The 13,382-nt window shown below is 41.0% G+C and overlaps 1 protein-coding gene across 2 annotated transcripts in view; it reads right to left on the bottom strand.

The window, feature by feature from the left end:
• The window catches only part of lmf1 (lipase maturation factor 1), a 202,435-nt gene that overhangs the window by 101,936 nt on the left and 87,117 nt on the right, over nt 1–13,382 (bottom strand). The window contains exon 4 of one of the 2 annotated variants that reach the window (XM_007903504.2): nt 409–474. The exons of the other annotated variant lie outside the window; for it this stretch is intronic. Coding sequence (XP_007901695.2) covers nt 409–474 — 66 coding nt within the window. The remainder of the gene's footprint in view (nt 1–408; nt 475–13,382) is intronic. 2 annotated transcript variants of the gene reach the window in all.

The following is a 13,382-nucleotide window of genomic DNA, read 5'->3' as shown; positions in this document are numbered from 1 at the left end:
TTGGACGTCCTCCCGACGTGAAAGGCGCTATATAAATGTAATCTTGTTGCTGTTGTTGTTGAAGACGTGATCGAAGAGTAGGATTTTGAGACATGCCGTGAAGGAAGCAAGAGAGGGAACAAAGAGAAGGGACTGGAGTTCCAGAAGGTGGGGGAATACAATGATTCACTTGATTGGGGCCTGTCAATTCTAAGGTGATACCACAAACCTGTCCTGCATATTTAGGTATACAATGCAGCTGATTTATGGCATGCAGTGCCTGTCAGACCCGATAGGATTGACCATATATGCAAATCGTAAAAGATCGTGATTGATTAAGTACATAATCATTAGCTTTAAGTTATTCTGAAACCAGAATCCTAAAATGGATCAAATGGAACTTGGAGAAAATTGCTATATTGTACATACCTCGTAATGATAGTTCATACAAGTCAGGTCTCTCCAGCATCTGTCTCCACGGATTTTGATCAGCCCCTGCCAAGCAAAACCCCAAATAGCCTGTTTACAATCAATTATTCAGAAAAATATACTATTAATAATAATAATTCATGCTGTCTACGTAGCATCTTATCATGTTGTGTGACAGCCTGGCGTAGTGAATACACTCTTGTCTCTGAGTCAGAAGGATGTGGGTTCACGCCCCACATCGGGGCATGGAATCACTTTGTCTAAAGTGACACTCCAATGCAGCGCTCGGGGCATGTTGTATTGTTGGAGGTGCCATCCTTCGGATGAGATGTTCAACCAAGGTCCTGCCTGCCTATTCAGGTGGATGTTAAAGATCCCATGACACGATTCAAAAAGAGAAGGAAGTTTCTCCCGGAGACGGCACCTCTGTCAATGCAGTGCATGCACCCCAGCGCTGCACAGCACCCCAGCGCGGCACAGCAGTGTCAGCCTAGACTATGAGCTCAAAGAACTGAAGTCCCAGCTAGAACCCACAATCCTCACTCAGATGCGAGAATGCTACCAATTGAGCCAGACCGTCACGTATTAGAACTGAAATGAAAGCATTTCGAGCGATAGGCACAGAATTACACTGAACATTGACAAATACAGAAATAGTTGTGAAACATCCAGTATATAGAAAGCTTGTGAGCATGTTGAAAGAATTCAATATAATAACTGAGATGGTCAGTTGATACCCAAGAGGAGTGAAGATTGTATATACCGAGGACTCTTAATCTGAAAGAATTTGTTGAATGAGAATTGGAATCACTTGCTAAGAGGTTTCATGATGAGTAACTGAGCTGGTTGCTGTGGGAAAGGAGCAGAGAGAGAGAGAAAACAATGTCATAGAGAACCTACAAGATGTTAGTGAAAGAGTCTATGAACTGAGACACAGATAACAGCAATTTCAGAGGAAACCAGAATCATACAGAGTAGAGTATGCAACAGGAAAAGAGATTATTCAGCCCATTGGATCTCTGATGGTGCTCCGCTCCCCCAGTAAAGATCTCAAACTCTAATCCGTTCCTCCTGCTCTTTCCCCATTGTATCTGTGCTGATGCTCACTCTCTAGATAGCAAAGATCGAGTGATGGTAATGACTTAATGAGTACACAGTGCCAAAATCTGTCAAAGGCTCTGGAGGTGTTGAAAGGGATCTGGAATTGTGGGCTTTAATCCTTATAAGCAGAGTAATTTGTCTCAGGCTGCTTTACAAAGAGTAAGAGGTAGAATTCTTATGACTGGTAGATAGTATTGAGCCACAACAACATCTTTAGTTTGATGATAATAATAATAATCCTTGCATTTGGCATAGCGCTTTATCACGACATGATAAGCCACTACATCAAATGCAATAATATTATTATTATTGTTGTTAACAATTTATCGTGGGAGAAATATTAGAGTCCTTCATCACACTGTGATTATCTGTAGTCTATTTGTCATTAGAGGCAGAACATTCACACCGACTGCACTGCAAGAATTTAGCCTGCTTACCTGTTTAAAGGTAATGCAGTAAACCTAACAAAATGACAGGGATATTGCACATGTAACTGATAGGTTGCCAGGGCATGTACTGAGGAAGTATGTGATGAAAGAGAAGGCTTTGCTATTATCTCTTGTGCATTTGAGGCTCAAATTAAAAGTAGTATAACATTTCGGACCCAGTGAGCTGTGCCAGAGCTCATAAAAATGTATTAGATTTCTTCATCAGCGCTAATAATAAAGGGACCAGTGGTCCCAAACAACAGACACCTGGACCACTGCGATATTTCTGGCAGAAAGATGCACAATCAGATCACACCAGCCTCGAGCTATCTAACTGGTCTTTGGCTTTGAAGCACAGGTAGATCCTGATTAGAATTACAATGCAACAGACCAAAGGAGATTTCAGCAGTCAAATTGCCTGATCCAATCTCCACCTTTCCTCTCTAGAGTTACAAGGATATCTCTTGACGTGATCTCACAAGGATCCAGGATACATACTGCCAGGGTTGTCAACAACCCAAAGAGAGAGAGAAGGCACGTTATAGAAAAGTGCAGGGAGGAATGCAGAAAGATGATGACGATTTGAAAGCAGATTAGCTCAATGACCTTCCGCCTTCATTGGGTCCTCTGTTATCGAGCACAATATTTCAAACAAAGCTTCAATCGCTCCCTACTCTGAATCGAGTTGAAAGCGCTGCATTCCTTTAGACAATCTCGACAATGCAAGGGCAATATCTCCTTAACGCTGGCTTTTTTCAGTCCATCAATCCAATCTCAGTTCTACATGTTCCGTATGTGTATCTCAGGAGGCACCTGTCAATATTCTTCATTGGGGAAGGAGTAGGAAGAAAAGTATTCATTGCCTATTGGAAGAGGGGAGGAAAGAAAGGGGATTTACATATTTACATTCATATCATATCTTGGGGAAGGAATCATCTGACTGTCCTGGTATGTAGAGGCTTACAAAACAAATAGCACTATCCACTCATTTCCCAACCTCTCCCATGCTGATCTATTCTGCTTGTGCACACTGGAAATGACAATTCTCCTGTCCTCGCTCTACACGTCCCTGTGCTTCTGAAATCTGTCCCTGCAGAAGCAGTGCAACCCTAGTGACAGTGCAGCCAGTCACCATGGCAAAATGGCAACGGTCGAGTGTCAACTCAGTAGAACAAGCCCGCTGAACATTGCTGCTTCTCAGCACAATATTCCAGGGTGGTCCTGTCAGAAAGTGTCCCGATTGAGCCTGGGTTCACTTACTTCACTATCACCCAGCGACCAGGTCTTCTTTTCTTCTCATCACTTGTGCAAAGTGCTTCTATTCATAAAACTAATCGTAATTCCCCCCCTTGGTGAAATGATTCAGGAATGCCCCAGTGGAAAAAAATGGAGAGTAATCACGTCACCAAAAACCCTTCCACTTTCTCATTGCTTACGAAGATGTGATAAGGCGCTAAATCAAATGCAAGGATTATTATCATAAGAAGATTCCGTTAAATGGTAACCATAGTAATCCCTGCATTTAATACAGTGCTTATAACTCTGAAATGTCTCAAAGCGCTTCACAGGTAATTACCATCAAGTGAGGTGGCTGTGTGTTGTATCCCAGAACATCCAATTGAACTGGGAGACAGATTTAACGTTGGTTTAACGTTTCATTTTAGGCACAGCAGCATTTGCTCAGTACGGCACTGGGCTGTCAGCCTGGGCAATGAGCTCACGACCTAATGTGGGTCTCAAACTAACTACCCCAGAGGCAAGAGAGTGTTCTCAGCTGAGCCTATAATAAATAATAATAATAATCCTTGCATTTGATATAGCGCTTTTCACGTCGGGAGGACATCCCAAAGCGCTCACAGAATATACTGTAAAGTGAATTGACTGCATATTTGTGGGCGAACGCGGCAGCCAATTGCGCACAGCAATGTCCCACAAACAGTCGTAGATTGAAAATGACCAAATTATTATTGTTTTGTTTTGGAGGGATTATTAGCCTAACTGGCTATGGTTATGGAGTCTAACTGACACGTGGAGTCAACCAGAAGGATGCAAGCACCCAATCCAGTTCCAAAATGGCTTTGGCCCAGGCCTCCTTCCAACAAGTGAGAAAGAATGAAATGAATTACATTGCTACCTTTAGAAAGCTTTTAGCAGTTCAGAGACAGACTCACTGTATGTATGATTCAAAACAGTAGGAGTTTGAAGCCTCTGTGCAGGAAATTCAATTGTGTATATTTGAAACTGTTCCACGTCAGGGAGTGTGTATGGCAATCCAAACGTCCTCCCACTCCTCCACAGCCCCTTTCTTTCAGCGGGAACGACACAGTCAGTGGAAACCATTGCCAGCTGTCAATAATTTCAATTGTATTGTATTGTCAAGAATTTCTTGCAATACAGCTTTTAACAAAAAAAATCACGCCATAAATATTGTGCTTTTCAATGTGATGTATGGAAAATGAAGTCACTTCCTCTCCCGGGTGTTGCTGCCACTATAACAGGACATCAAAAGACACCTTCAAAATAGTGCAGCCACTGTTTTCTTTACAAAAAACATTCTCACAGATGCAGAAAGTGAAGGATTCTGGAGTAACTGTTTACATCTGTGCGATAGCAACTTATGCAAAGCTGACTGATGTAACCGGTTCTAAACAAAGACACCTTTCATTAGGAAATTGAAAAATAATGCCTTTCCATTCAAATGACAAGGCTTAGGAGAGCAGTGTGCACTAACTGCACTAACTAACTCCCACATAAGTGAAACAGCAACAATAGGTGAAACGTACAACAATTCATTTGCACAAATGTAACCCTCTCTTTTCAGTTGTAGTATTTAGTTTTCGTTAAAGATTGGCAGCATTTAAGTTACTTTCGGGTGGCTTGTCAAAAGTTCTGGTTATTACAGGACTCAGTAAGATACAGTCACCCAACCAGCCCAGAGGTGTTTGCCACATGTGGGAGCAAACCACAATAGATATGTACCCATCCAAGGCCATTGGAAAACTGTGTTCATTTTAACTTATTATGATTCTTCAATACACCTAAAATGTCACCCCGTTCATACAAAAGAAAACCAACCACAACAAAAACTAGTACCAGCACTAACTAATAGGACCTCAGTTTGTCAGTCTGGGGTATAGGGCTGAAGTCTCGATGTGGGATTTGTTCCTATAGCCAGTCATCCAGAAAGATTGAACAGGTTGGAGCTTTTCTCTCTGGAGATGAGACGATTGAGAGGGAATCTGATAGAGGGCTTTACAATTATGAAACAATTTGAGAAGATACATCTTGATTGGCTGCTTCCACTCCCCTCTCTTTTCCAATAGCACGTGGGATCTTTACCATCGAACTGAACAAGCACAAGTGGCACTGTCGTGCCCTGAAGGATGACAACTCTGACAATGCAGCCCCCCACCCCACCCTCCAAACACAGCAATGGTTCTTCAGCTTTGACTGTGGGCTCAACGTCCCAGAGAGTCCAAAACGAGCAGGAAACTGCGGTTGAAGCATCAATATTTTCAAGAGGAAACATGATGCACAAAAGAGGGCATAGGGAATAGAGGAAGGGAGAGTTGGAGGCTCATGTGGAGTATAAACACCAGCACAGTCTAGTTGGGTTCAAATTGCCTGTCACCATATTGTAACATTCCCTGTAATTTTATGTAACCTTCTGACTTAGAGGTAAAATGGCTACCAACTAAGCCAGGCTAAAATCTTAAATGACAGTGAAAATGTGATTGGATTTAGCACTCGCTTGCTTTGGCAGCTGGCGGTATCCTAAACAATCCTGTAAGAATTTTTTCTCAAATGTAAGTGATGTTTTCATGTACCACTCTATGTCACTCACTCAACCAAAAAACTGTACGGGACTTCATAAAATTTTAGGTGCAGTCTGCTAAATATCAGAAACTGCAGATATCCTCCTCCATTCTATTACCAGGCCAGCAGAGAAATCATAAGAAGAATTCTTCCATTGATTAATAATAATCCTTGTATTGGTTATATCGCCTTACGTCAAAGTGTTTCACAGAGTTTTTGCTGTAAAGTGAACTGACTGTAATTTGTAGGCAAATGTGGCAGCCAATTTGCACACTGGAGTGCTGCACAAACAGTGAATGACAAATTTTATGTGGGGGATTACTGGTCATGAACACCGAGAGAAACTCCCTCATCTTTTCTAATAGTGCAGTTGGTTTAACATCTATCTGAACAGGCACACGCACAACCTGAGTTTATGTCTTGCCCGAAGGACAGCATCTCTGACAATGCAGCATACCCCCAGTGCTGCATTGGAGCTTTACGGCCTCAAAGCCCCAGAGAACATACTTTATGTTGTCATGTTCAATACTGCCTTTTCATTTCAATATTTTGACATTTGAATATTATTTTACTAGGTGATGCAAACACATGCAGGGTTGTTAACTCTTATTGTTCAACAGTCCTTGCCTTAAGTTACCAAAATCGTTTTGGAGTGCAAATTTATCTGAGCATGCACTTCAAATTATTTGAAACAATTGCTGGGGGTTCCACTGAAGTTTAACAATTTATCAACAACAAATGGTACCAACGTTAGTTCCTTTTGAGTACACGATTTTCCGGACTGCTCCCTGTAACGTGGCTTTTCAAAGCTATGCAAAAGAAGGGTTATCGTGAGGAGTGGAGAGTATTTCAGATAGCTGGGAAATATGTGTAAACACACTAAGTGGAAACCATGTTTGTCCATGCTTGACCGAATAAAATTGGCCATTCACTTCACGACTGTGAGGGTTAAATGGTCGAGTCCAGTTTTAAAATCAGCCTCAGTGCTGCGCGATGAATTCCCGGCATCACTGTCGTCCAGGCTGACACTGCCAAACCTCAATTCACTGTTGACGACTCGCAGGCCTCGAGTTTAGATATTTGGGGGCCAAGCTTCACGACCGCCAAACAACTCCTCAGCATGGGGTTAGCAGCAGAAGCTGAGATCAACAGCAATATTGGCTGGGAGCTAATATGTATTATAATGCTTGTAGACCCAACTGGAGGAGCAGCCAATGTTAGCTCTCTACAGCTACTTGGTTTGAAACAGTTCTCATCTCTCAACTCAAGTGTGTTCGATCTCAGGGTTTGGCACCTTTAATTCCAAGTCAAAATTTTCCTATAATCTGTCATTGCTGGACTAAGTGGTTGCCCTAGAAAGGAAGCGCAGTAAAACAACACCAATTGTACTAACTGATAAATTTCAAGGACTCAAAGGTGTGCAGAGACCATTACCGCAGGTCACCTTCGCATGGCCAGTGTTTGAAACTAATGTCATTGAACTTATGGACTTTAGAGTGAAAGAGTCAGACAAGCGGGCTGAAAAGCATCATAAATGACTAACCAAGGTGTTAAATGATTAAAATGATCCAACAATCCCTAACAGGAGGACGTGGTTTACTGTAATTGGTTTGGATGAAGAAGGCCGGCAGCATCCTTCTCATTTGATCTTACTCTTCCAGAACACTGAGTCTACCATCCTCTCATGTGAGCCTTCTAGCTCAGTGGTTAGAGCGCTCGCCTCGCAAGTGAGAGACCTGGGTTCTATTCCCGGGCAGGGCGAAATGTTGGGCAAGTTTCCTTGCTCCACACGCCTCTGTTTACCTAGCAGCAAGTAGGAACCGGTTGTTAGTCGATTGGCGGATCGCTTTTCAGGGATAATAAACCCTAAAAAGAAAATGTGGTCACTCAATCCACGACTGTTTGTGGGACACTGCTGTGTGCAATTGGCTGCCGCCAACAAAATATACAGTCAATTCACTTTATAGTATATTCTGTGAAGCGTTTTGAGACGTCTAGAAGACGTGAAAAGTGCTACATCAAATGCAAGGATTATTATTATCACAGTATCAAGCTGTTTTTTAAATGAGGTGCGACAACCTGGCATCAGCCACCCTTCTGGTAACTCCTTCCAGTTGCTAATTATCCTTTGGGCAGAGAAATACTTCCTGTCCTGAAATTGCCGTTTGCAACTCTAAACCTGTGTCCTTTTGTTCTACTGTCTTGGTGCATCTGAAAGTATTGCCCCACTTAAAATAAGTTCCCGACAGGAACATCCCCTTTCAAGATCAAAGAGCCCTAGCTTGTCTAATCATTGTTCATAGCTTGTTCCTCTAACATTGGAGATCATCCTTGCTGCACTCTCTGTTCTACCTCTCGGGCTTGGACAGTCCTCTTATGTTGCAGCAATCAGAACTGTCAGACTGGACCATAGCAATTCTGACCAGACCACTACAGTATACACTTGAGTACAACTTCTGGGGATTTTGTGGGTTTCGCTCACAAATATACAGTCAATTCACTTTACCGTATATTTTGTGAAGCGCCTTGAGACGTCCAGAAGACATGATAAGGTGCTGTATCAAATGCAAGGATTATTATTATCTATTATCTGAATTCAACCTATATGGTAAAATAGCTCAGCTTCCTGTTTGCCTTGTCATTGCTGTCTCACACAAAATCCTTAAAGCTGATACAAATCTCTGGATTGATCCTACCCTCTATTTGTTAGTCAAACTTAATTTTCACTGTTGCTAAAGAGGATCTAGTATTTGCATTCTGTTAGATCTGTTCATCCCAAATGTTTTTTTGCATTTGTCCAGATGGTTAAAAGAGTGAAACAATCTTAACAAGAAAAGTATCTTTCAATTCAATTCAAAACATCTAAAGTGCATATACAGTAAACTCTATATAAATCGTATAATCGTCTAAGTTGTACATGCACCTCAGTCCCATTCAATTTCCTACCCAAATCCACTTAGATTTCTTTGCACTAGTCATATTTTATAAATCGGATAAAGGACTAAATCGTAACAGTTTATTGGTCCCAAATCATCTCCTGACTCATAATCCTGCTACGGCACTTACTGGCTGAATTGAAGTACGCATGCACAGTGATCCGCTTGAAACAAGTGCGGGAAATGAAATTTTGACCCATTACTGCATGTGTTTTCTAGCTGCAGTGAGGAATACAGTGTATGCAATTGAAACAAGCGTGGAAAATGAGGTACTTGTTTACTGTTAGGTATTAGTCGTACAAAAATCTGACTTACGCAAAATTTGTTTATGATGCATATTTTGCGTAAGTCATATTAAATGTTGTGATTAAATAAAGGTACGATCTGAGGTGCAGGAAAGATAACTGCATGGTCAAGTACCATCCGTGGTAACTTCATATCTGTACATTAACTACATGGATTTGCACTTTTTTTTCCCCCATTTAATTATCGTTTTCAGTCGAGGCTGCAGTAGGTTATAGGGTTCAAACAAAGTTGAGAAATTCCTCAAGTGTTTTTCTTACAGATGGTGCCATGTGCATCTCTTAGTGTCTTTGTGCCTGGAATCACACTCCTAACTACATTACCCTCTGTGCACCAGCAGTGAGCCATCTGCATTAAGCGGCAATCATCGCATTTGATCAAAGATTTTTCATCTACAAACCACAGAAGGGTGAACTGCTATTTGCCTGGATAGTTGACCTTGAATGCCCTAGCCGATGAAAACCAACATACAGCTGACCGCTATTCCTTTGCATTTTGGTGTTAATCATATTTTCAAACAAATTGATAAATGCTGGTAGCTATAAAGTGTTTCCCAGCAGTGTGCTACAATCAGAGAATACAGGAAGAAAATACTGGCAAGAAAGCCACTTTTCGATATTCCGTGCAGAATGTGTTTACACATTTTAATAAAAAAAAGTGGAAAGTATGCGGCGAACGATAAAGAAATTCTGCACTAATTAAGTATGAAAGGATGCAGGAATCCTTCAGAAGCAAGAGATAATTATATTCTCTTTTAATCTATTGATTTTCCACATGCAGATGTCAGATCTTCCACTGATTTTTAGATCACAAGTGTCTGCTGAACAAAGCTGCCTTTCAGCGTTTCAACCCAAAATTAATTCAAAAACTGGTAGAGACAGGGCCAGGGCACGGGAGACCAATAAAAGCCAAGTGACCTACAGTTTTGTCTGCACTGCTATTCATATCTGCTGGGAAACCATGAGAAAAAAATGCCATCAGGCCTGCAGTCTGAGTCTGGGGCCAAACGTGGAACGTTCGAGCGCTGCACTGAAAGCCATCTTGTTCTTCCCCAAATTATGTTTCAAAAATGAAAATCTGAAAAGTACAGCTACAATAAGATAAGTTAAAATACTGGTGAAGGTGCTAAAAAGGGGCAGCAACACTTTGACATCAGATCGTGAGAGCAAAGCTCAATGTTAAATAGGTCATCTGAACTCCCAAGTGGTACCACCAAGAACAGAAACACGCACCCACCAGGTCTGGTTGTTCTTTACAAAATCAACTGGACCTAATAGAAATGTGGATGCAGGAGAGATGGATAATGATAACAGCTTATTGCTAAATTTACTGATATGTAAAATGCCTCAAACTAAAGTGATATGAAGCTTACTTTACAGATTGATGTCAGGAAATAAATACAGTACGAAAGGTTATGGTTTCATTGATATGGATACCACAGTTTGGCATTTGAGTAAGGTAAAGAATAAAAGGTACACAAGCAGAAATAGTGCACTACCCACTTGGGTGAGAAAAATAAACCCACAACTTACAAGTGACAGAGCCTTTAGCGAGTTAAGGAGCTTTTCAGGATTATTATTCCATGCTTTCACCAGTGAGTCACAGAAATCGCATCTCCATGGCTAAGCAAAATAGTTTAATATCCCTTTCTAACAAAATATATGCCTCAATTCCAAACAGCAAATCCAGCTGGTAAAACACATTTATACATTGGGAGCCACAGCAAAGCAGTCTAATTAATCCCATTATCTCAAGTTAAGCGGTTTAAACTCATACCGGCATGAACCATCATCTCAAACACATCTGCTTAGCAGTTAAAACCAGTGAAAGAGTGAAGCTATAAATGTGACATCTGTCCTGGAATCCGAGGTTGCTGATAACTTTCCACTCAAGAGAGAAATGCATTCCCTAAATATTGGCTTTGTTTGTAGTCAGTTAAGTAAAATGCAAACACATTTTAAGAACATAAGAATTTGCTAGGTGAATGAAGACTAAGGTCCATCCGGTTCGCCTTCCATCACCCTGGCAGTCGCTTGACATGTCGTGTCCCAAACTATATACTGTATCCCCGAGATATTATTTTCTAGCAGAAATCTATCTAATTTGTATACATTTTTTGTGTTTCCGCAGATTTGTTCTGAATTTATCCTCCTTCAATCGCAGGCCGTGTCCTCTGGTTCTATTGTTCAGTACAAGATAAAACAGCTTATCATGGTCTACATTATCTATTCCTTTCAGAATCTTAAAGACCGTAATCATATCACTTCTGAACTTTTTCTTCTCCAGTGTGAACATTCCCAGTTTACCTAATCGCTCCTCGTATGCCAGTCCCTCCATCCCCTCAATCATTTTGTTTGCTGTCCTTTGTATCCTCTCTATCGTTACAATAACATTTTTATATTGCAGTGACAGAACTACATACAGTATTCCAAATGCGGTCGCACTAACGATCTATAAAATGCCAGGATTACCCCACTATTTCGACTCAATATTGATGTCTATTTTGACTAATTGTATGTCTTTCAGAAAGGTAAATAAATCTGCATACATGACCAAGTAAAATTGCCGATATGAATGTGATTAATAAATCAAAAAATGCATGCAAAGTTAACTGGGCCATATATTTGGACCTCGGCTAATAGATTGTCATGTTGCTTTTGAATCCTGTGGTGTGCTGGAGTTCAGTTAACACTTGCGTAGTGGGTGAAACTGTTGAAGGGAGCGGCCAAACAAATCGTTGCAAACCAGTTTGCACACAAGTGCTAGTTCTCCCACTTCAGCAGATAATAGTACACATCAAGCTGGTGAAAAATAGTGGTGCTGCTGTGTGCCAAGAGTAGAAAAGTGTTCCAATTCCCAAGGCTGACATACCTTAATGATTATAGAAAGTCCCCTCCCAAAGTTATACACAAAGCAATTAAACTTTGCAAACTTCTTTTATCCACAAAAAAGTTGATGAACATCAAAAGATCTATTGATAAGGAGGTTATCCATGCAAGTTGTGTTTGAAACCCCTAGGCTCTTTGCCTCTCTTCTCTTTCCCTCCCTTCCCAAATTGGCTGCAATAGATTTACACTGGTTGTGAACAGATACTGAAGAAACCATCTTTCTGGAGAACATCTGGCGGTAATAACGCCCATATGGTTACTTGATTTGTGTTTCTGTTGCTTTGAAATATTTTCAAATCTTGCACAGCAGTAATCTCGTTCTCAATGAGAATGAGTCTCCCAAACAGAACGCCTGGCTGCATAGGCCCACAAGGTAGATGTTGCTTGTACCGGCAAGAATCAGAGCAGCCCCTCTCTGATTTTCTAGACTAGAAATGCTGGCAAAGTGGTACAAAAAGGGCGTAACAGGTCAATCGTCTTTGCTCTGAACCCTTAATAGCTTCTTCATCCACATTCCCGAGTCACAGCAGCTCGTTCCATCATTGCCCCAGGATAGAATCAGAATGCTGCAAGTTTACAAGTGTGTGGATGTACTACCACTAGTCAGGTAGTTAATTAAAGATGCTGTTGCTGGTGACACTGCTCCAGGCTACTTCCAACGAGGAGGTTCCAACCCTGAAGACATTGCCAAACACTATTGGCACAGCACAGCGTGAGTCACCATTGTGACGAACAGACACAGAACAGAATATTGCTCAAGTCCAGCAAGGAAACACTCCACTTTCACGTACATACACTTATTTTTCCGGCATTTTATTTATTTTATTTTATTGAATTAAAAGGTTCAATTGTGGTTCAGCCACTGCAGGTATTGAGCAGCTGAGAAGAGCTGCATTGGTTAGGGTTTGTGAATAAATTCCGTGATTTTCGAGTTCAGGGTGATTCAAAGATCAACAAAATTGGATATATGGGCTCACATGGTGTCAACGAGGCAAGGAAGCCAGCACTAAATAGACAGATGGTGGGTGGGGGAGAGAAGAAACTACTTATTAGTTTGTTTTACTTTATGTAGTGAGCAGATGTTCACAAATTCCAGTATGATTAGATATTCCAAAATTTGTTGACAAATAGCGTGTCAATGAAAAACAAGCCAGCAAAACATCAGCTGCACGTAAACAGTTGAATTAATGATATGGCCACGTCTGTGGATAAGATTCCAATACCCAACAAAGAAAAGGAGTTTACTGACACTATGAAAAATTTCAGCACAGGCTGCATATGTAACTTGAAAGATATCATGACCATGATGACAAAGTGCCTCAGTGACATTGTCTGTCTACTCAGACAGTAATCACCATGTGATCTCTTCCTAATACCTGAGCAAAATGTTGCTTTGAGACGTTTTAATGATGTAATAAGGTGCTGTGTCACGTAGGGATTAATATTATAATTGTAAAAAATAAAATCATTATTTTACACACAAACAAGTTTCCAGTGGAACA

The sequence above is a fragment of the Callorhinchus milii genome, unplaced genomic scaffold (assembly GCF_018977255.1).
Source record: "Callorhinchus milii isolate IMCB2004 unplaced genomic scaffold, IMCB_Cmil_1.0 Scaffold16, whole genome shotgun sequence".
Taxonomy (NCBI): Eukaryota; Metazoa; Chordata; class Chondrichthyes; order Chimaeriformes; family Callorhinchidae; genus Callorhinchus; species Callorhinchus milii.
Note: the sequence above shows the minus strand (reverse complement) of the source record. Positions and strands in the feature narration are given on the sequence as shown.